The sequence below is a fragment of the Miscanthus floridulus genome, chromosome 5, assembly GCF_019320115.1.
Source record: "Miscanthus floridulus cultivar M001 chromosome 5, ASM1932011v1, whole genome shotgun sequence".
Classification (NCBI taxonomy): domain Eukaryota; kingdom Viridiplantae; phylum Streptophyta; class Magnoliopsida; order Poales; family Poaceae; genus Miscanthus; species Miscanthus floridulus.
Window position 1 is genome coordinate 121,853,453 of NC_089584.1, and position 23,682 is coordinate 121,877,134.

General features: G+C 49.8%; 1 protein-coding gene across 1 annotated transcript; it reads right to left on the reverse strand.

Annotated features, from left to right (window-relative positions):
* Nucleotides 1-1,595: 1,595 nt before the first annotated feature.
* On the reverse strand, nucleotides 1,596-3,625 carry LOC136455253 (uncharacterized). Its single transcript, XM_066455363.1, has 4 exons — nucleotides 3,470-3,625; nucleotides 3,169-3,366; nucleotides 2,832-3,093; nucleotides 1,596-1,627 (listed from the first exon to the last, which is right to left on the reverse strand). The coding sequence occupies exons 1-4, from the start codon at nucleotides 3,623-3,625 to the stop codon at nucleotides 1,596-1,598; spliced, it is 648 nt and encodes a 215-aa protein (XP_066311460.1).
* Between the last annotated feature and the right edge of the window lie 20,057 nt (nucleotides 3,626-23,682).

Below are 23,682 nucleotides of genomic sequence, written 5' to 3' on the forward strand. Positions count from 1 at the left end.
CTCATGGACGCGCAAGGCTTGCCCATCAACTATATGTACATCGCTCGGGCTCAACCACCGACACTCATCGCGTTACTTGATAAAGCACGGACACCTGTATCGTGGTCCATGAAGTTGTTCATGTGTGGACACACATCGCAACACACAGGGCGTTAACTTTCTTCCCCTTGACGATGCCATGGTTAGGCTATCAAGCCAAGCAGGCAGCAGCTTACCACGGTTCACGACTTTAGCGATGCTGGATTATTTGCGTGTGCGTATAAGTTTACACACTTCTCGCACAAGACATGCATCTACATACTGCAATCAACTGGTCAACACAAAAGTGCACAACTGAACACTGGCATCTTGCCAATTTTTTTTTATCACTTCAGAACAGTACACATGATACATCCGAGTACATGTTGTGAGACTCTTTCAACAGAGTCTCATGGAACTCAGCTTATAGTAATTAATAGATAAGCATACAAGAGGTGGCCCGAGCGTAGTCGTGTGCGTGCGCCCCAGCTCCAGTGTGATTTTCACCATAGCTTGGCCGATTGGCAAGTCTTGTTCCGCGGCGCCCCCGGCTCTAGCGTGATTTTCACCGTCGCTTGGCCGATCGGCAAGTCTTGTTCCACGGCGATACGCCCTGGCGCCGTTGTTGTTGGCCATTGGCATGCGCATACAACAATGGACCAAGTCGCTCACATGAGGCCGCCCATGTCTTGGTTGCTTGACATTGTCAACGTCTCTGAGAAACATTGTGTCTATGCTCGGCATGACAACCGCACTACTTATAAAAGGGTACCCCATCGTGGGTGCTCCTCTTATTATATTATATATTATTTTATTTTACACAGGTGAAGTAGCAAATGGGAAGTAACAAGACAAACAAAATAGAACCAAGAGGCAGCAAGAAAGCAAAGCCGAAAAAAAAAAACGAGAAAAAGCAAAGAATAATACAGAAAATAAAATAATATAAATAAATAAATACCTTGGTGACGTTGTGCCGACTCCAAGGGATGATATAGAGACTTATGTTGGCGCCAGATCATGGCGTTGGCCAACAGTAAGTCGTGGGGTTCCCTTGGAGCCATGTTGAGGAGGCGTTGACCAGTCAGGGAGTTGTGGCGTTTTGTCGGGGCCGTGCCGTGGCGCTGACCGACAAGCTTGTCGCCGCATTTCGTCGGGCCGTGCTGTGGCGTCGTCCGACAAGCGTGTTGTCGCATTTCGTCGGGCCGTGTCATGGCGCCTTCCGACGAGCATGTAGGGCTTCAATGGGGCCATGTTGCGGCATTGGCCAATGATGTGTCCATCAGGTCCTTATGGTGGCGTTAGCCCACCGGACGCCCTTGAATTATCTTCGCCTTGAGGTATAAATGCCGTGTAACTTGGCGAAGACGTTTATCAACCTGACAACCACTTTGAAGTTGTATCGTGGTATGAACAAGTCAGGTTGAAGGGTTTCACAGCTTGACACTGGCCGCACTGGCGCATCGCACTGCTCCCGAATTGTGATTTATCAATCCGACCCCCACTTGTAATGGTGTATCGGGGTGTAATCAGCCGGGTTGAAGGGTTTCACCGCTTGATGCTGGCCGCACTGGCGCGTCTTACGGCTCCCTATTGTAGCGAAACGATGGACCTGCAACACTACAAGAGAAACAACTAGTTTGTCTGAAGCTGACTGACATGGCTAGGGTAATGTGAGTATAATATGAAATCCTTGAAGCAGGAGGATTGTTCGTGGTGTATTTTTTTTAAATGTTGGCTCTCCCATTGGCATTAGCTATATGAGCAGTTTGAGATAGGATAGCCGGGGGACATAACCATCAGGCACCGTTGCATAACCATAGCAACACGGCTCTCGTGATTTGCCCCGTTGTGTGCTTGAATGTGTGGACCTCTGCTTCGGTGTCTCCACCAGGGGTGTTGGGAATTCTTGTTCGAGACTCCCTTGCATTGAGTTAAGCCACAGCCTACTCGCACTCTCTAACATGGAGGCGTAGGTACGGCTGCGTGGTGTTGTGTTTTGTTGGGTAATGGCTAAGAAATTCGCCATCCTTTTGCCGAGGACGGTGAATGACTACCTCCGCCTTCCATTTAGTGTTGAGCTTGATGTTTGAGCTATTCGGCCACTTCTTTGGCGACCATTTTTCTTTGCTTCTTTTTTTTTTTTTTTGCTTCAATCCGAGGAACTTGGAGTGTAGCCATTCACCTTTGTGTAACTAGGTGAATCCTCGCTGGCGTTGTGTGTTTTTCTTGTGGTCCCTTGTTGTCACCTTCCAGGGTGGCAAGAGGCTGCACACTTGGCGAAACTTGTGTTGTACCAGGTAGCCCTTTCTTGCTCTTCTCCTATAGTCTTCCCTGGAGGGTGTGTCGCTTCATGTAAGGAAGCATGAGCGGCTGTGGTCGCCTCGCTGCTTAGGAGTGGCCCGAACTATCTTCCCACTGCCCCAGTGAAGACGCGTTCAGCGTCCGTCGTGTGTTGCGTGATGTGGCGGCTTGTCACGAGCTCCATGCGCCTGGTTGTTGCGCCCGGGCTCCCTGGTAAAGCCCCGAGGCCATCGAATCCTCCACTGCAGCTATAGCCGGGTAGGGAGAGCCTTTGTGTGTTTTTTTTTGTTTGCTCTCCATGGAGAAACGACCATCCGTGCAATAGATAGTGCACGCTGACCATCTCAAGGAGAGGAGAAAGAAAGAAAAAAAACGTTTTTTTTGTGTGTTTTTTTTTATGCAAAATATTTTTTTAAGAACCTCCCGTTGATCGGTGGCATTGGTTCGAGCTCCCTGTTGGTCGACTAGCTGGTAAGCGCCTCCGTCGTAGACTTGTTCGATGACGTACGGACCTTCCCACTTGGGCTCGAATTTTCCCTTCGTCTTGTGTGTGACGACAATGGGACGTCGAAGCACGAGCACCAGCTCGCCCTTCCGGAAGACGCGCCGCTTGACGAGCTTGTCGTAGGCCCGCGCCATGTTTTGGCGATAAAGCTCCAGCTCTTGTACAGCGTCAAGACGTCTCTCCTCCAGGGTGTCGAGCTCTTGGAAGCGGAGTCGGACCTGTTCATCTTGAGTTAGTCCATCATGAATAGCCACCCGTAGTGATGGTAGCTGGATTTCCAAAGGCAAAACTGCCTCACACCCATACACAAGAGAGTACGGGGTAGCTTGTGTTGGGGTACGAACCGTGACGCGGTACGCCCATAATGCTTCAAAGAGACGATCATGCCAGTCCCTTCTATACTTGTTCACCGTCTTCTTTAGTATCTTGTCCGAGCGTCTTGTTGAACAGCCTCTATCATCCCGTTTGCCTAGGGATAATAGCCAGTGGAGTAGTTCCACTTTATCTTGTACTTGTCCATGAACCTGTGCATTTTGTCCGACCTGAAAGCTTTAGCATTGTCGGATGTAATACGGTGTGGAATTCCGAAGCGGTATATAATGTGCCGCTCCAGAAAGTTGATGGCGTTAGCGCTTTTCACCTCACGCAGTGGTACTGCCTCTGCCCACTTGGAGAAGTAGTCCAGTTGCAGCTGAGGATGAAACGATGACCTCCAGAAGAAGGAGGGTCAACGGGGCCGATGACGTCTATGCCCCAAGCGTCGAACGGCCACGAAGGGACCTGTTGGTCGTAGAGGGACATGGAGGTAGATGCTTGAAGTCACCATGGATTTGGCAACCATGACATGTCTTCGCCACCTTCAGGCAATCTACCATGATGCCCGACCAGTAGTACCCAGCCAAGCGGATGCTATGGTACATCTTTGGCCCGCTTTGGTGTCCGCCACAGATTCCGTGATGCACCTCCTTCAAAATCTCATCAGCTTCGTGATGGCTGACGCATCGGAGGAGCATTTCTTGCCCATAGGCACGCCTATAGAGCACGCCTCCCTTGTAGATATAGGAAGGGAGTCAGTCGTTGTAGTTGGCGCCTCTTCACAGGCATCGTCGGGGAGAGTGCCATGCTTGAAGTAGTCGATGAAGGGTTTGCGCCAATCGTCGTCTTCGACGGCGCATGCGGTGACGGTGTTAACCTCGTGCTCCTCCGGGATGAGCTCCAGCACCGCGGGAAGCAGCCACCTCTCCTCGACGGTAACTTGCGCGGACTTACCCTCAGGAAGGGCGAGTGCCGCTGCAAGTTTGGCCAACTGCATCAGCTGGAGCGTTCCTGCTTCGCGGGACATGAAGAATTTCAATATGTTTGAATTCATTCATGAGCTTTCCGGGCTGCCTCACAGTACGGCATAAGCTCCGGTTTGCGAACCTCATATACCCCATTGACCTGTCGAACAATCAGTTGAGAGTCCCCATGAACCCATAGGGAACATACCTCCATGGAAAGTGCTAGGAGAAGGCCGAAGATGAGCGCTTCATACTCCGCTTCATTGTTGGAGCACTCCTTGAGAAGGGAGAATGAATGGTACATCACTCCTCCTCGGGGGTTCTTGAACACCAATCCAGCTCCCGCTCTCCGTCTTGGGGCACCGTTTAGGGTGTCTTCTACTCGCGAAGCGCCATCGAAGTAGAGCTCCCATGGAGCTTCGATCTCGGTGGTGAATACCTCTTGATCGGGCAACTCGGCGATGAGCGGAGAGTCATCGGGTACAGGATGTGCCGCAAGGAACTCGGCTAGAGCTTGTCCCTTGATGGCTTTTTGAGGCACGAAGGTGATGTCGAACTCTGTCATGAGTAGCACCCATTTTGCTAGTCGCCCGGTGAGCGTGGGCTGACTAAGCAGGTATTTTATTGGGTCCGCTCTTGCCACCAATTGGATCCCATGCGCCAACATGTAATGCCTTAACTTCTTCAAGGCAAAGATCAGTGCCAAGGCACAACTTCTCAATGGGAGAGTAGTTGCATTCGGCACCCACCATGGTGCGGCTTAGGTAGTAGCACGCCACTTCTTTGCCTTCGTCGTTGTATTGTGCAAGTAAGGCGCCTAGCGAAGAAGGCTGAGCAGCAATATAAAGAATGAGAGGGCGCCCTTTTACAGGAGCTGCCAACACAGGAGGATAAGGAGGTACCTTTTGATGCTGTCGAAGCAATTTTGGCACTCCTCGTCCCATACGAATGGTGCCCCTTTCTTCATTAGCTTGGAGAAGGGTTGTACACGCCCGGATAGGTTGGAGATGAAGCATCGAATGTAGGCTAGATGTCCTTGGAGCGTCCTCAACTCCTTCAACTTTTGGGGCGGCGGCATCTCGAGGATGGCGGTGATCTTCTTTGGCTCGATCTCGATGCCACGATGTCGGACGACGAAGCCGAGGAAGACGCCTGACCGAACAGCGAATGCGCACTTGAGGGGGTTCATCTTGAGCTGGTGTCGACATAAACGCTCGAACACCACCCGCAAGTCATCTTGATGGTCTTTGCGGTCTTTTGTCTTCACCACCATGTCATCGACGTAGCACTCGATGGAGTGGTGGATCAAGTCACCGAGTATGTGCGTCATAGCTCGTTGATAGGTGGCACCAGCGTTCTTCAACCCGAAGGGCATCACCGTGTAATGGAAGTTGCCCTTAGGTGTTCTAAATGCGGTGTCAAGTGCATCGACAGGGTCCATTTTGATTTGGTTGTATCCAGACGACCCATCCATGAAGGACAAGGCATCGAACCCGGTAGTAGCGTCGACCACCATTTCTGTGATCGGAAGAGGGAAGTCATCTTTAGGGCAAGCTCGATTCAAGTCGCGGAAGTCAACGCAGACTCGCACTTTCCCATTCTTCTTCTCCACGGGGACGATGGTGGAGAGCCAGCGTGGGTATTGTATCTCCTTGACGAACCCTGCCGCGATCATGTTGTCCACCTCCGCTATAACCTGGTCTTGGAACTCGGGTCGGAGGCGTCGAGGTGCTTGCTTCACAGGACGAACTTGTGGGTCAATTGCCAGCTTGTGAGTGGCGACACTAGGATCTAATCCTGGCATTTCTTTATAGCTCCATGCGAAGCAATCTTTGTACTCCATTAAGAACCTTCGATAATCTTCTCGCTCCTCCTCCGTGAGTGTACCACTCACAAAGGTCGGACGCGGATCATCTTCAGTTCCGAGATTGATTTGTACAAGCTCATCGATGGTGGGCTGCCCTCCATCTTCGAGCTGTTGGGGTGCCGATGTGATATCCGGCTTTCCATCTTCTTCCACCGCTTCTACCTCCAGGGGGTGTTGTTGGCGTCGAGGCTGGTAGGAGCAGCCAACTTCATCTCCCGTGGTAGTCGACATGGTGAAGCAGTGGGCGATGTTGGCGTTGACCGAATCTTCTCCTTCGTCGGAGGGTGTCGATGTTGTGGTAACCTAACCCGAACTTGGGCTGAGCTTTGTTCTTCCTCTTGATGAGAATGTCTGCCTGGCTCCACCATTGCTCGCATATGGATGGTGGTCGTGGGACCCTATTGTTTGGACCGAGCGTGATCCCGGCCTTCTCTAGCAGGCGAACCATTCTAGGCTCGGCCTTCATGGTCATAAGTGCCTCATCTGCATCATGATCAGGGTTAGGGGATTCAAGTACAAAATCACAATGTTGTACTTGTGGCACTTTATAGAAGATGGTGCTAGGTGTAGAGGAGTGCCCGGGAATTGTCCATACTTCCAACTCGGTGGTTGTCGATATGTACAATGATGGAGGTTGCATGCATTCAGCACTCTCCGCTACTCCTTCTATTTCAGCGACCCTCTTCTTTACGATTCCTTCTGACGTTAGTGAGGGTTGGCTTGTAGACACTTGAGGTGTTGGCGTTGATGACGCATCTTCAATTCTTATTGGTAGTTTGGTGCCACCTCCGAGGGTCAGAGCATGAGGCTTTGTATCCTCCTTAGTTGACAGAACCTCCTTAACTTGGGAGACAACCGTCAATAAGGGTCTCCGTGTAGGCCTTAATGTTAGGGGTGTCGATGTGGACACTCCTACTTTCAACGATAGAGGAGTGGCCGTGGATGTCGAGGGAATGCTACCCGCCCCCTGCCTTGTCCTTCTAGACCTTGGGGACGTCCTCCTCTTGGAGGGGGAGCATGGCATGATGAGAGCCTTCACCTCAGGTGTCGACAAAGCGCCAGGCTTCAGCATGATGTCAGCTGCAGGAGCGACTCGACCAAGCTGATACTTGTACTCCTCCACCGGAAAGTAATACTTGGCGTCTGCGTGGTACGCCTCTTGCACGGTGTACGGGGACATGTTGCCGATGATGCGTTGTTGTGTCTTGCTTCCATCAAGGAACTTTAAGCATTGATGCAGCGTAGACGGCACCACCCGATACTTGTGAATCCACGGCCTCCCTAGAAGCGCGGAGTACGACGTGTTGGCGTCGATGACGTAGAACCGCACTTTGAAACTGAACGTGGACATCTGGATCTTAATGGTAAGAGCTCCTAAAGTCGCCTTCCCGGAGTTGTCGAAGCCACAGATGATGACGTCCGTAGGCTCCAAGTCAGCCACCGTGTAGCCAGCTCGTGTCAAGCTCCGTAGGGGAAGGATGTTCACAGCGGACCCCGGGTCAATGAGGATTCGACGAAGGTGCGCGGCTCCTACGTTCCCTTCAACGTAGAGTGGGCGGTTGTGATCGCCGTCTTCTACCACCTCATCTTCTTCATCGAACGTGATCTCATTTACAAACAACGGGTTGTTGACAAGGCGGTGTTTGGCCATGATGACTTCATAGAGCTCCGGTTCTTGCAGCGCCTTCACTAGGGCTTCTCGGAGCTCGGGCACAAGCATGAGAGCATCATAGACGCTCAGCAATGCGGGGACCCGCTTTAGGTGAGAGACAACATTATAGTCGATGTCGTCAACTCTGTTCTTTTTCTTTGATGTTTCGGGCACTCCCGCTAACGGGGTACCTTCATTTGTAGGCTTGTTCCCTTTTGGTTGCTTAACTTGGGGCAGCTCTTGTAAAGCCTTCCCACTTCGTAGGTTCATGTTGACTTCCAGCGGGGCATCTCCTTGCTCAGCACCATTATGGAGCATTTCCTGCTCTCTAGTCGTGAGCAGCTCATTGGAGTTTGCGCTACCGTCGTTGCTGCTAGCGGAAGTGGCATTACATGTTGCCGCATTTGAGGTTGGCGAAGAGCTTGATTCTTCACTTACCTCTTCAGTCGAAATCTGCCCCCAATCCTTGGGCCAGTATTCTGCCAAGGTAGCTAGAACGCGACCCGTACGAGGGAAGGGTGCATTTCCTTGCTCCCTGGGGACAAACCGAGGTTGCAGGCGCCGCCGGCTTGGGTCTGGCCGCCTTGGTGCTGGTGTCGATGTTGATGTTGCATGTGGAGACATGACCGTGCGAGGATGTCGCGGGGGACGTCCATTTGGTTGTCGTCGACGCTGTACTTCGGTCCACGTCTCCCCTTGAGGGACCCTGGTCGGCTCTGTTGATGTAGTTTGGGGCTGCTTGAGCGTCACAGAGGCAAGTTGCTCCTCGACTTGCGCTAGCGGCACCCATGATCCCTGGTCTCTTTCTCCTTCTTGACTCATCGAAGAACGTGCCCCCATCGTCACCATGTTAACAGCATGGTAATCAGGATTAACAGCATCGGGATCCAGGTTGATTCTCCCCTCGATGACGGCTTTTTGGAGCCACTCCTTGAAGGCGATGCAATCCTCGATCAAGTGACCGACGTACCTGTGGTATGGGCAGTACAAAGGATTGTTAGCCATGCTTACCTGGTGTGGCCGACGTGGTTCAGGAAGGCGGAGCGCTTGATTGTCCATCAGCTGCTCGAACATAGCTTTCACCAACTCCCGCCTGAAGATGTATTGCTTCTTGAGGAGGTCTGAGAGACGCGTCCTCCTTCCTTCTTGATCGTTCCTTGTGCCTAGGAAAGGCGCCTGGGCTGGAGGGACGTTGGAGAAAACCCTCGCCGTATTCGCCTCTGCTTGAGCCTTCATCTTGCCCCCAGCGTTGTTGGGCTTCGCTGTCGAGCTGAAGCGCTTAGCAGGGTCGAAGACACTCGCATTCTTGTAGAGCTCCATGATTTGAGGCGACTTTTCGAACTCGATCTTGGTGGCAGCCACCGCGGAGCTCAGTTCGCTGAACGTCCTAGGCTCACGACGAGAGACTTCGAGCGACCAGTGTTGTAGCATCCCATGAATGCACATTCCGATCGCATCCTCGAGGTGCATGTCTCTAGCCAGACACACGTAGCTATCCCGAAACCGGATAATGTAGTCGTCGATGGCTTCATCGCGTCGTTGCTTAACTTGCGACAGCTCGACGATGGAGATGTCCCTCTTCATAGCAACAAAGTGCTTTTTGAAGGCGTTCTTCATGTCAGTCCAGCTAGTAATTTTTCCTACCGGCAGCCGGCTGTACCAATGGAACGCCGCGCCGGTTAGAGATCCTGAGAATTGGCGCAATAGCAGCGACGAGTTGTTGGCTGTGTCGCCGCATGCTGCCTCAAAGTAGGCCAGATGCTCTCTCGCATCCCCAGTCCCATCGAATTAACGGAATTTAGGTGGGCGCCATCCCGCAGGGAAGGGGACAAGATCGTGCCATGCTTCATATGGCTTCTCCAAGTCACCCTCTAGTGAGTGCGGCGCCTTCTCGTTTGTGATCTGCCTCAACTTCTTGGTCACCATGTCTTCGACTATGTCATGATAGTCTTTTAGCGCTGATGGTTGTGGTCCTGCACTTGCCGACGCAGAGGGATTTCGCAATGGAGGGGGACGAGCACTTGCAATGCCTTCTACCTCCTCAAGCTGCGGATCCTCGGGAGGTTGATGGGCACCACCAGGTTGCACGTTTTGTGTTAGGGTCGTCATTAGTTCAACTAGATTGTCAAACTTTGTTGACAATGCCCTGATCACCTCGCCTTGTGCTTGTACTTGATCTTCTAGGCTTCTTGGGGCGCTGTTCTCTCCCGCCATGCGTGCTGACGCTGTGTTAAGGTCGCCGATATACTCCTCCCCTTCCGAAGGGATGGAGCGAGCGAGGTTGTGGTAGAGTGGCAATGTGGAGTGCACCTCCAATGACGCAGAGGAGTCGGAGTCAGAGTCGGAGTTAGAATCACAGGTGTAAGGGCCCGAAAACTCCTTCTCTTCATCGACCATGGCTTGGTTCACCTTTTGCTCCGCGATGGACTTAAGCCGAGTACTAGCCCCAGCCCGATCAATGAGGTGTTGCAATTCCTGTTGGTCTTGTGGAAGCCGAGATGAGATGTCGGCGTATCGTTTTGGAGATATGTCCGACGTCAATATATTATCACCATCGGACAATGCATTCCTTCTCTCGCTAATGGGGAAGCAAGGAGCTGATGTCCCTGCTTTTGGATTCACCGGGATCTCTTCGTCAGAAGGATAAGTGAAGTCATGGGTCACCGGCAGAGGGACCCATGTCTCTTCGGACATGTGCTCTGGATGCGCCGTCAATGCAACGCACATGGCTACGTCCTTCTTGGGTGCTTCAGTCGTTGGAGAGGCTTCCTCATCCATCGCAACCGTATCGTCAACTTGAGCTTGTGGAAGAACCTCACCATCTTGCATGGATGGCGCTTTCTCGACCCCGTCCATTGGTGAAGCCGAGGTCGAGGTGGACTCTCCTAGGCTGTCCGAAGAGGCTATGCTTGGTGTAGCTTCTCGCGATCCTTTTCTTTTCAAGATAATTGGAGGGCGCTCTTGAGTAGGGGCGACCCCTTTCCCTGCTGCCTCGCCACCTCGCACCTTGCGAGGTTTTGGAGTTAATCTTTTGAGGAGGTACTTGTACCTCTCGTTGCTTTCCAGAGTGGGGGAGATACGGAATATGATTCTCCCATCTTCTTGGCGGATGTCCCCATCAGCACGAACACGCACTTGAGTGTTCGTAAGAACCAACTCCTCAAGCTCACGGTAGAGTGTATGGCGGTTCCTTCGTCGCCTCTCACGCTTGCGCTGGTTCTCCGTTGGCACATGTCGAGCCTGTGACGGCCCTTGTGGTGCAGGAGGAACCACCGGCCCAACTGGTCGGGGAGTTGTGCTTGGGACATTCTCTTCCCACCGCCTTGATCCCGAGGCTCCGCGCCTTGGAGAAGGTGGAGGTGGAGCAAACCTTCCAATGGATGGAAAGGCAGCGCGTCGTTCTTGCGTTTCACGAGGAGGTGCGGCATGGTCAGTACGCCTCGCCCACGTGTTTCGCCGTGGAGGCGGAGCCATGTATCCTCGATGCATGGGTGGTGGAGTTCGGCGACGTGGTGCCAAGGTTTGGCGCTCATGTTGGGGACGGTGGCTCGGCGCACGCCTTTCCGGGCCAGTCCTGAATCGAGCCGAGGAAGATCCCGGCGTAGCCTGAAGCCTTCTCCCAAGCTCGGCCACTTGGTCTCGTAATTGACGGATCTCCTCCTGCACATTCCCATTGCGAGGTGTAGGTTGTTCAGTTTGCAGAGGCGCAAACCTGTTGGCGTTATGAGAGGAGGCGCCGTTAGTCGCCGACGCGTGAAGGCAAGACACCCATCCAGTCGGTTGGATCGGGATGCTATTGTCGACGATGGTGGTTGGTCCGGCGATGTAGGGCTGCCTGTTTGCGCGGCGCATCTTCCAATACTCCCGCATGATCGTGCGCCTCACAAGCTCCTTGATCTTGGCAGGTTCATATGCCCACCCATCAGGGAACAAGTTGTATGGAGGCTCCACCGTGCTGGGGTAGATGAACACCTTGCGACTTAGGTCTCTCACGTCTAGAGACCAGTCCTCCTCTGGAACAGCGCTTCGCGCAATGCGAGCACTGACTTGTTGGTGGAGTTGTTGTACCTTGCGGTACTTCCTCCTGTAGTTGCGTAGCGGGTGTGGGCTCGACGCGTGGCGAGCATGCATCATTTGTCGATGCAGGTCACACGAGACAGCCTCCAAGGCTTCGAGCAACTCCACCTCCGCATATTCCACAGGTGGAACGGGTGCGTCTTTGGCTGGAGTCGATGCGGGAGGTTGGAGAGCCGCACTACTCGCACGCCTGTTGTTTGCCTTGATGCGTAGTTGTTGTGCAGCATGGACGTCTCCTTTGACCTCCTCGATGGTGGACTCCTTCAGGAGGGCGCGAGCTTCCAGCATGAGGTTGCGACGCTCCTTCTTAACCTTAGCAAAGGCTCGCTTCTGCGCCTTTTTGGACTCGACCTTTTGGAACAGGGCCGGGTCTTGTGTTTGGTGGAAGTAGGTCTTCTCGCGATGCTCGAAGACCTCTACCGGGGGGTGCGTGCCGAAGGAGACCAAGAACGGAGTCTCAACGTTGGCGGTGTCGTGGACTCCTCCCGCTCCTTCTTGGATCGCCGTAGGGCGGACCTTCTCGACCTTCATGGGGAATGCCAGCTTGACGTCAGCAGCTTCCAGTTGTGCTCCCATCGGTCCAGAGATCGGCACTAGGAATTGCCCGATCTGAATCATGGCAGACTCCTGGGTGGTTGCAGCGTCGGATGGTCCTCCTGCAAGAAGGGGACCATTCATTAGGACAGCTCCACCTTGGGTACCGTCATGCAGCATGTTGTGCTTGTTGGAGGAGAGGCGAAGACGAATCCGACGGCACACTGCAGCAGAGATGGGAGGAGAACCAGGTCCCACTGGGCGTGCCAATTTGTTTGGACACCAGAAAACCCGCCTACAGCGGCTTCTCGTGTGGGAAGTGTGCGGGCGTGCCAGTGTACAATAGTACACAAAATAAAAGACAGGAACATAGTATCTTATTAATCATCACGAGTAACAAGTACAAATTCCTAAGAAAAGAATGCGTGCCATGGCCTGCTGATGGCTATCTAACTTGGGCGATGTGGTCTCCATGGTTCCTGGGGCCTCGGAAGGCTCCCAGTTAATTACCCCTGTGAGCTGAATCACAGAGTACCTCCGATTCTGCTGCTGTGGTCGTCGTCTTCAATCTTCGCTTCACTTCTCCATGCAGAGTGTTGGTGTAGATGTGGGTGGCGTCGGCGTAAGGGCCTCGTCGGTCCATGAGCCGGTACAACATGGCTGGAACATCAGCCATGCCCGCCCGTGTAGTCCGCCTTGTCAGTGTCGAACAGCACGTGGTGTTATCTTGATCGCACTTGCATGGTTGGTGTAGATCGGATTGGATCGGACTTCCTTGGCCGCGTCGTCGTGGTATGCCGTGGAACTTGTTCACTTGGAGTCGTTGATGTAGTGGAAGGAGACTTGCATCGCAGCGCCGCACTCCTGGAGGCCGGCGTGACGTCCTAGCTTGAGCACATCTGGAGCCTGTACGGTAGATGCATCCATGCATGGTTCTGTACACGCATACATGCACATAGGCTTGCCTTGCTTGCATCTTGGCATTGCTTGTACGTGGGTGCAGGACTTGAATCTTCAAGTTCATGTCGTGGTGGCCTGAGTCCTTGTCTCGGCGGCCTCCAAACGGGCATGTCTGACGGCGACGGGCTGAGGCCAGCCGTCGATGCTCCGTCTTTCCATGACGCGGAGACCTCGCAGTCCGGCGCCGTCTTGATCATTTGGCTACCATGTCGTCCTCCTGCTGGCCTGGATCATGGCATAGGGCCAACGTGCACATGGACATGCAAGATTGAAAGAAATAATACTAGATTAATCCTCACCCATGGAGAAGGACGTGCACGCCATCCCTTCCTGCTTGTGATCTTCGGCTTCAGCAACTCCCTGGACGAGGACGCACGCTTGACCGCCGACTAGCTGCTGGCCTGAGGCTAAGACGTCGGAGTGGTGGATGATGAAGGCTCTTCTCGCAGGAACAGCCTGACGGCGTGGTATGGTGAAGTATGATCTCCTCTTTTCATAGAGTCCTGGGGGCTCTTTATATAGGCAACAGCTAGGGTAATGCCGAGCCCGTTGGGCTGCATGCACGCGCCGCCTTTGTTGGTTGCCACCGAGCGAGATATTTGGAGATTTATATTCCGTATACCAAACAAACGTCTCCTTTCTTGGGGGCCAGCACTTGATATGGATTAGCTTCTCACATGCAGTCACTGAGGCATGGGCCCAGCTGACTATAGAGCCTACTATACGTACGTATATTCGGTCCAGAGAGGCTTGCGGCTGATAAACGTGCATGTACGCTAGCTGGCGATCAGTACACGGATCTGCCGGTTGTATATCCCCGAACGTTCTAGAATATTCTGGACCTCGCACCGAGCAGCGCCGCGTCGCATCGGCCCGGCTGGTGTACAATTATGTGGAAAATACATGGTATAGACCAGCGTATATACGAGCTCTACAGCCGATTCCGGACGTATATATACAAGCGCACATGCGTATCATGACTGCACCTGTTTAGCTCTCTCCCATTGCCTATCGCGAGCATACCTACACTACATGCATGGACCTGTAGCACGCAGGAGCTCACACGGTGGTTATTAGCTTCCCTGCCTGAATGCACGTGACACAAGCATATATATGTATATGTATGTATTTTCCCTTTTTTTTATATGCTCGGTGGTATACACATATAAAAGTGTACATATGGATTTTACCTTGACAAAAATCCATCGAACAGTGAGCACATTTAATACTCTTTGTTCCTTTATTTTCCTGTTTCTCTCTTGAACTGAGTAGTTTTTATCCTCTTTTCAGCAGGTGCTCTGGTTTCCTTAGCTGAGGGAGAAGAGGATGATGAAGTACCCCTCGTCATGCGGCGGTGAGTTATTTTTCATATTCCTGTTGTATTGAATTTCTCTTCTTTGTCTTGACTTTCATTCTTGAACTTTTTGAAGTAATCGGAGGTCAGGTGTGAGTTCTTCCGAGGCTCCCGCGCCGACTTCTTTTGAAGCTCTGGTGTCGAGTTCTTTGGTTGCCTCTGTCCTGAGCTCTACCGCTCCTCCAGTGCGGAGTTCTTTCACGGTTCTAGCCCTGGCTTCTTCTGCGGCTCCATTATCGGCTATCCCGCTCCCATCGCCGGGTGGCGGGGACGTTTTCGCCGTCGTGGTTCCCCTGCGAGGCCTTCTTTTGGCTTCGCGAAGAAGAAAGTAGTCGGGTGAGTAAATTTTGGCTTTTATCCTTTTGGCTTCTTTCTTCCTTCTTCTGGTTCTTATCAGTGCTTCCTTTTGTCACTTTTTAGTGTTTCGTCTTCTCTCATTTCTTCATCGACTTCTTCTCTGCCTCCCGCCGTGCCAACGAGTTCCGAGCCTCAGGACTCACAACATTCTGTTGATGAAGTTGCCGCGGGAGCTTCGGAGCTACCTGGCGAAGTTGCGGATTTGGCCACTCCGGAGGTGACTATGGCTGTCGTGCCGGGTCCTTGTGAGGGTTTGGCTCTAGCTTCTCTGGAGGTTGCTTTGGTCGCTCCTTCTTTGCCCCAGCCGGCCTCTCCTTCCCCTTCTCTTGCTTCCGGCGGTCGCTCTTTTTCCGGTGGTGTGGTGCAATACTTCGATGCCACTCATCGGTTATCGGAGATGACCACAGCCTGGGGGAGCTTGTCGACCCTCGTGACTTCTTTTGGTGAAAAGCTCCAGGTAGGTTTTACTACCGCTCTTTTTTGTGTGCCTGTTTTTCTTCTGTTCTCACGCCTTGTTTCTCTTTGCCTCTTTTCACTCAGTCTTTCTCTCGTGATCATTCTGGCTTCTTTTTCTCATCTGAAAATGAGAGAAAGTTGTCTTCTAAGGTGGACGCTTTGAAAGTCGATCTCGACCTTCTCCGGGCTGAGTTGGAGACAGAGCGTCAAATGCATCGAAAGGAGGAGAAGACCCTTCGTGCCCGGGTAGTGGAGACGGAGAAGCAGAGAGATGCCGCGGTGGAGTCTACGAAGGATGAATGCAAAGGTGCCGTGGGTTCTGCCTGTTTCTTCTTGTATTTTGACTTCTTTTTCCGCTGACTTGTTCTTGGATGTCTTGTCTAGTTCTCTGAGTTGAGAAGCAGAAGCTCTCAGAGAGTATCGATAAAATGAAGGCTCTTGTCCGCTCCAGTCATAATAAAGCTGAGGAGGTAATTACTTATGCTAAGGAAGAACTCACCCTTGCTAAGCTGATAAGGCACGGAGCTGACAGAGATCTTGTGCAGGCCCAAAAAACTATTGAAGTTTTATCTGGGAAACTGGCGACAGCTACTGAAAATTGAAACGTTTTGTGGAAATCTTTTCACTCAGTCACCGATGTTCTCCGGACTCCAGCGGATGATGGGCAATCTTGGGCACAGTTCATTCCCCAGATTCCGACTCGTTTCCAAGAGTTCGTGAAGAAGTGTGCTCAAGTATGTACCAAGAATGTGCTGGCCCAGGTCCGGGTCCTTGCTCCAGAGGTGCCTCTATCCAAGATAGCAGAAGAAGCTGAAAGCCAAGAATACCTTGACGCCGTTGAGAGGATGGAGTCTGAGGTCAAAGGTTTAGCCAGTAGGATTGTAGACAGTCTAAATATTGACATTTCTCTTTCTGATGACAATGCCTGATTTGACTGAGCATCCCCTTGTAATATTACACTCCTCTTTAAATGAAGATTCTTTATTTTTGTTGATGTATTCTTTGCCCGGGTGCGGTTGAAGTTACTTGACTTGCTGAGTACTTTGTCCTATTTTCGTCTCTGCTCCACAAAACAACTCTATGCGTTATTCTGACGAGACCCCTCGATTTGTCGAGTACTTTTCTTTTCTTCCCCTTTTGTGATCCGTCGAGTGCTTTGTCCACGCTATGACTTGTTAGATGTAAATCTTTGTGTTGATAACCATTCATCTGCGCTATGTAAAAACAACTCGGCATAGAATGTTGCCTTGACAAACTTGGCACTTGTGCTTTTCTGAGGAAAAAGTATTCCTATCTAGATGTAGCCCCCGAGCCTCTTGCTTTTCGGAATGAAGAGCTGGAGGGTCTTTTGAAGTTCAATTTCGGTTGACTAGTTTTTAGCTTTTAGCTACCCTCATCGGCGGGCTCAAGCGTATTTTCAGCTATTTTGCTCTCAGCCGGGATGCTCAGGCATGTTTTCAGCCATTTTGCTTTTTGTTTTGGGTGTTAGCTTTTAGCTACCCTCATCGGCGGGCTCAAGCGTGTTTTCAGCTATTTTGCTCTCGGCCAGGATGCTCAGGCATGTTTTCAGCCATTTTACTTTTTGTTTTGGGTGTTAGCTTTTAGCTACCCTCATCGGCAGGCTCAAGCGTGTTTTCAGCTATTTTGCTCTCGGCCGGGATGCTTAGGCATGTTTTCAGCCGTTTTGCTTTTTGTTTTGGGTGTTAGCTTTTAGCTACCCTCATCGGCGTGCTCAAGCGTCTTTTCAGCTATTTTGCTCTCGGCCGGGATGCTCAGGCATGTTTTCAGCCATTTTGCTTTTTGTTTCATGAAAACAACTCATTGGAAGTCATGACAAGACGTGCTGTGGATGAATATCATCTTTATTGATCATGAATATAAATTAATACATATGTTGTTGAAGAGTATTGTCTTTCATCGATTGTGAACGTTGGTCCCTTATGGCTTGCATATCTGTTTTTTGTTGAGTTGTTTTTACACGTAGAATCTTCTTAGCTGGCTGATGTGCCATGTATTGCTGACTTCTTTTCCATCTTTGGTTATTAACTTGTATGTGCCTGGTCTGGTGACTTTTGTGACGATGAACGGACCTTCCTATGGACTGAGTAGCTTATGTCGTCCGTCAGTCTTTTGTATCCTTCTTAGCACTAAGTCTCCGACTTGTAGCGATCGAGGTTGGGTACTCTTGTTGTAGTGTCGTCTTAAACCTTGTAGGTATCTAGATGATTGGAGGGTAGCGTTTACTCTGACTTCTTCTGAGCTATCGAGTTCTAATCTTCTTGTGTGTTCTGCTTTTCCTTCATCGTATTGTTCTATCTTTGGTGATATCCAGATTAAGTCGGCGGGCAGTACGACCTCTGACCCGTAAACTAGGAAGAAAGGTGAGTAGCCTGTTGCTCTGCTTATTTGAGTTCGTAGCCCCCATACTACTTTTGGTAATTCTTCGATCCATTTGGACCCATAGTCCACTAGTTCTTCGTATAACCTTGGTTTTAATCTGGCTAGTATGAGTCCATTAGCCCTTTCTACTTGTCCGTTGGCTTCTGGATGTGCAACAGATGCATAGTCTATACTGAAACCACAGTCTTGTGCCTAGCTCTTGAATTCTGTAGCTGTGAAGGGGGAGCCTAGATATGTGATAATTCGATTGGGCATGCCGAAGCGGTGCATAATGTCTTGGATGAACTCAACTGCTTTGGTTGCGCTGTATTTCATGAGTGGTTTGTATTCAATCCATTTGGTGAACTTGTCGATTGCTACAAAGATGTACTCGAAACCGCCTTTTGCTTTCTTCAGGGGTCCTACTTGATCCAGCCCCCAGCAGGAAAAAGGCCAAGCGGGTGGGATACAAATAAGATTGTGAGCTAGCACATGGGCTTGTCTTGCAAACATTTGGCAACCTTTGCATTTTCTAACAAGTTCTTCTGCGTCTTTCAAAGCGGTCGGCTAGTAGAATCCGGTGCGAAATGCTTTGCCAACTAGTGTTCTTGAAGCGGCATGATTTCCATAGCAACCTGAGTGTATTTTATCTAGGATCTCTTTTCCTTCTTCAAATGAGACATATTTTAGGAGTACTCCTGATGATGCTGCTCTTCTGTAAAGTCTATCTCCTACTAGAACGTAGTTTTTGCTTCTGCGAACCACTTGGGTGGCTTCTGCTTTATCTGCTGGCAATTTATTTTCTTTGATGTAGTCGATGAAAACTTGGCTCCATGAAGTATTGATTGCCAAGATCTGAACGCCTTTAGCCTGAATTTCATGGGTTGTTTCACTGAATTGTTTGATAGAGGGAACTGATAGCTCTTCTATGAATACGCTGGGTGGAACCTTCGCTCTATCTGATCCGAGCTTGGCGAGGACGTCTACTGCAATGTTGGAATCGCGTAGGACGTGTAGAATTTCTAATCCTTGAAAATGTTTTTCGAGTTTCCGTATTTCAGCGCAGTAAGCACTCATGTTTTCTTTGGTGTAATCCCAATCTTTGTTGACTTGGTTGATGACTACTACTGAATCGCCGTATATGAGTAATCTCTTTATTTCGAGAGTAATTGCCACTCGTAACCCGTGGATGAGGGCTTCATATTCTGCTTCGTTATTTGTAGCTTGCCATAATATCTGAAGGACGTACTTGAGTTGTTTTCCTTCTAGAGAAATGAGGAGAACGCCTGCACCGGCCCTGCCTAGTTTGAGTGATCCATCAAAGTACATCTTCCAGTGGTCAAGGATTGTATCTGATGAAGGCTGTTGAATCTCTGTCCATTTGGCCATAAAATCGGCGAGGGCTTGAGATTTGATTGCTTTCCGTGGGGTGAAATTGATGTCAAGAGCTCCGATTTCAACTGCCCACTTGGATATGCGCGTCGTGGCATCTTTATTGTGTAGGATGTCTCCGAGTGGAAAATCTGTCACCACAGTAATCTTGTGGCTTTCGAAATAGTGGCGAAGCTTGCGTGAGGTGATAAGTAGAGCGTAGAGTAGTTTTTGTACATGCGGGTACCGGATTTTGGATTCTGACAGTACTTCGCTGATGTAGTATATGGGACGTTGCACTTTATACACGCGCCCTTGTTCTTCTCTTTCTATGACTATTGCCGTGCTGATTACGGTAGGAGTCACCGTAATATATAGCATCATATCTTCATCTTTCTTTGGAGGGGTCAGGACAGGCGACGAGGTGAGGTATTCTTTAAGTTTTTTGAAAGCTTCGTCGGCCTCTATTGTCCACTCGAACTTGTCTGTCTTCTTTAGTAGTTTAAAGAAAGGTAACCCCTTTTTGCCGAGTCTTGATATGAAGCGGTTGAGGGCCGCCATGCATCCTGTTAGTTTCTACACATCTTTGACACTTCTAGGTGGGCCCATTTCTGTTATAGCTCGAATTTGCTTGGTACTGGCTTTGATCCCGCGCCGACTGACCAAAAATCTAAGTAGTTGTCCTGAGGGAACTCCAAATACACATTTGTTTGGGTTCAATTTCCATCTCCATCTCTTCAAGTTTTTAAAGGTTTGCTTTAAATCTTCAATCAGGGTGTCTGGGTTCTTTGTTTTTACCACTACATCGTCCACGTATGCCTCCACATTTTCACCAATTTATTCCCAAGGCAAGTTTGGATAGCTCTTTGGTACGTGGCGCCAGCGTTCTTTAGTCCAAACAACATGGTCTTGTAGCAGTAGGCACCAAACGGGGTGATGAAAGATGTCTTACTCTGGTCTTGTTCTTTTAGTGCGATCTGGTGATACCCTGAATAGCAATCGAGAAAAGATAATAGTGCAGATCCCGCTATTGAGTCAACTATCTGGTCAATGCGTGGTAGCCCGAACGGATCTTTTGAGCAATGTTTGTTGAGATCTGTGTAGTCGACGCATATGCACCACTTGTCCGTATTTTTCTTCTGCACAAGGACCGGGTTTGCTAGCCAGTCTGGATGAAGGATTTCCCTGATAAATCCAGCTACCATCAGTTTTGTTATTTCCTTTTTAATTGCTGCCTTTTTGTCAGGTGAGAATCGTCGTAGCCGTTGCTTTACAGGCTTGGAGTTTTCATTAACATCAATACTGTGCTCAGCCAACTCCCTTGGGACTCCTGGCATGTCGGCCGGCTTCTAGGCAAAGATATCTTTGTTGTCCCAAAGAAAGTTGGTGAGCGCGAGTTCCTATTTTGTCGAGAGGTGAGCACTGATGGTTGCTGTCTTGGTGGTATCGCCTGTGCCTAAGTCGATTTGCTTGACGTCGGATTCTTTTGGTGGTGCGATGATGCTGGACTTTTTAGCCGGTATTTCTAATTCTTCTTGGCTTATATCTGCAGCGATTGCGGCTATTTCTTTTCTTCCCTTATCAGCTTGTGCCTTAGCTGCAATTTGGATCGCCTCAACATCGCAGTCAAAAGCACGCTTCAAATCGCTTCGAAGAGAAAGGATACCGTTGGGTCCTGGCATCTTAAGCAGTAAGTACGGATAATTTGGTATTGCCATGAATTTGGCCAGTGCCGGACGTCCGAGGATTGCATGATATGACGAATCGAAGTCAACGACCTCAAATTTGATAAACTCTATTCGGTAATTTGAAGGAGTTCTAAAAGTAACGGGTAAAGTAATTTGTCTGAGTGGCATGGCTGCTTTGCTGGATACTATTCCATAAAAAGGTGTGCTTGTTGGCGTGATCATCCCGGCGAGTTGTAGTCCCATTTTCCTTAGAGTTTCTGAAAAGATGATGTTGAGTCCAGCTCCTCCATCGATTAGTACTTTGGTGATGGTCATACCAGCAATAGTTGGATCTAAAACTAGTGAATAATGGCATGCGTTTCCCACGCTAGTCCATTGGTCTTCTCTGGTAAATTGGATAGGATATTGTGACCAATTGAGGTATCTTGGTGTAGCCGGTTCTACTGTCATAATGGTCCATAGTGTTAGTTTTTCTTGATGTTTGCTTCTGCAATCCGGAGCCCCTAAGAAGATCACTGCTACCGTTCCCTTGGGTTTTTAGAATCCTTTGTCCTCATGGTTGTCTTCATCTCTTTTCTAATTGTCCTCTTTGGTGTTTTCCTTACTATCTTTTCTTGTGTATCGATCATTGAAAGTGTAGCAATTTCCGATGGTGTACCTCCCATTAGGGTGCAATGGGCAACGTATGTTTTCAATATCATCATATCTTCTAGGTTTGGAAAACTTCTTTAATTTGTCGGCCATTGCTACAGTATTGTCTGGTCTACGTTTTCTTTCTTGATGTCTGCTATTTCGGTGATTTTGCCTGTCCGAGTTGTCCTGGTTGCTTCTGTCCGGGAACCTCTCTCGTGTTTTTTCTTCTGCGGTAATCATCTTTTCTACTGTTCGTCTGAATTCTTCGTTGTTTCTTAGATTTTCTTTGTAGAAGTCTTGAAATTGCCACCTAGCCATGATTCCATGAGAGAAAGCTTCAATTACTTCTCGTTTGATTATGTCATGCACTTGAGCTCGTAGTTCGCCGAATCGTCGATAGTAATTTCTGAGGCTTTCACCTCCCTTTTGCTTGAGTCCTTTCAGTTCTGCATGAGTGATTGGATATGTAATGATTCCTGCGAAATTCTCACAAAAAGCTCTTTGCAAATCCTCCCAATTTCTAATGGATCCTGAATTCAGTTTGTCGAACCATTGGAGGGGCATGGCTTCCATTGCCATGGGAAAGAACAGGGTTTTGATATCGTCGTCTCCTCCGGCTAGTTCAATTGATTGTGAATATATTCTGAGCCATTGCCTTGGTTCAGTTTTGCCATCATACTTGGAGTGGTTAGACGGTTTGAATTTGTGAGGTAATCATACCAATGCAAGCCTGTTCGTGAAACAGAGGAATCTGTCGTGTGTCCTGTTTTCTTTGAATTCGGATTCGGCACCTTCTTCTGGCCAACTGTCGTTTTGATGGGAATAATCTTGCGAGGTTGTCTGGGTAGGCACCCTACTCTTGGTCTTCCTTGGTTGTTCAAATCGGTGACCTTGGTTATGTTCCTTCCTACTTCCTCTGTCATGGCTTCCACCCGGCCCAAGTCTTTCGAAAGTAGATTTCCTTTGATTTTGATCTTCTTGCCGGTGGGTTGTTGATCTGGCGGGTAGTCTTGATCAAGCTCTTTCTTCATGCATTCTCGGGATCGTCGAACAGATCAAGTTCTGGAGCTGTTCATACTTCTCACCGGGGTGTGAAGTTGCTCCGAGTTCTTCTAATGCTTCTTGAATCTTATCGTAAGGCGTATTTGCCGTGCGTCTTCCTTCGACTTCTCGTTGTGATTTTCTTTTGTCGTACTCAGCCAACTCTGACTCATATCTGATCCAAGCTTCCCTACGCTGCCTAGCACGGTGTTGGCACCCTTGCTTCAACTTGTTTTTTTCTTTCTCTAGCTTATTTCTGACTCTCGGTTTCTCCATCGTAGCCCTGGGCAAAGGGTGATATGTTGGATTCTGATTCATCTGATGACCTGACATCGGGTGCTTCCGGGAGATTTAATGGTGACCGAGGACGTCGAACCATGAGCACTTCTCGTGTGTGAGCCGTTCTGTTATTAGCGTTAGTTTTCATGTTGTCGGAGCCGCTGATAACTTTAGTAGATGCCTCGATGTCGTAGATCGAGTCTCCTTCTTGGTAAGGTAGAATAGCTGTTGTTGTTGTGCCGACTAGTTGGGTTCCACTATCTTCAGGAATAAAACCTGGCCAGTGGATGATACAGTCTTACGATGTTATCGTTAGCACGAGACCCTCCTGGGCTCCTGTCAGTGGTATCCCAAACATTGGGTTAAAGGATCTTTCGAACTGTCCCTGATAGGATTTTGCCATGTTGTCGAGCCCAAATAGAAAAGGACTCGACTTCTTGAAGGAACTCAAAGGGTAATCCGAGTTGTTTTGGGTTGTGCTCTGGAATCTTGCCAAAAAAGAACTCGGTTTCTTGAAAGCACTCGGATGACACTTCGCCTTGGAACTTGAATTCGAATCGGATACGCGCGGCCGTGAAATCTGATTTGAATCGGATACTATGAGCTGTGCGAATCTTCTGGTGAGCTGATCCGTCGTAGTTATTGAAATAGAAAACTCTTTATGATGATCTGGATCTTTGAAAAGATGGCTCTGGAGCTTGCCGTTGTTGTCTGCCTCACAGACCCATGAGCCGAAGATGAAAGTTGATCCCGTTGGGAAGATTATGTTGTCGAGGTCCATCGAGCTCTTGGATGCAAAATCGCCGGAAGCCCCTACCTGGCGCGCCAGCTGTCGATGTTTTACCACCGATAGCCTGCCACGAGAGTACCCGGGGCAGTATGTTCGGGCTTCGGCGTATGCTGAACTCGATGGTTAACGCAAGAGACAGTC

Excerpts from the sequence above, each read along its gene's own strand:
- LOC136455253 (XM_066455363.1), bottom strand. The coding sequence starts at position 3,625 with ATGTCCCTCTACGACCAACAGGTCCCTTCGTGGCCGTTCGACGCTTGG. Across the intron at positions 3,094-3,168 it reads TATGGGCGTACCGCGTCACG|CTACCATCACTACGGGTGGC; the intron begins GTTCGTACCCCA and ends TTGGAAATCCAG. Across the intron at positions 1,628-2,831 it reads ATTCGAGCCCAAGTGGGAAG|GTCCATCGTTTCGCTACAAT; the intron begins GTCCGTACGTCA and ends GTAGTGTTGCAG.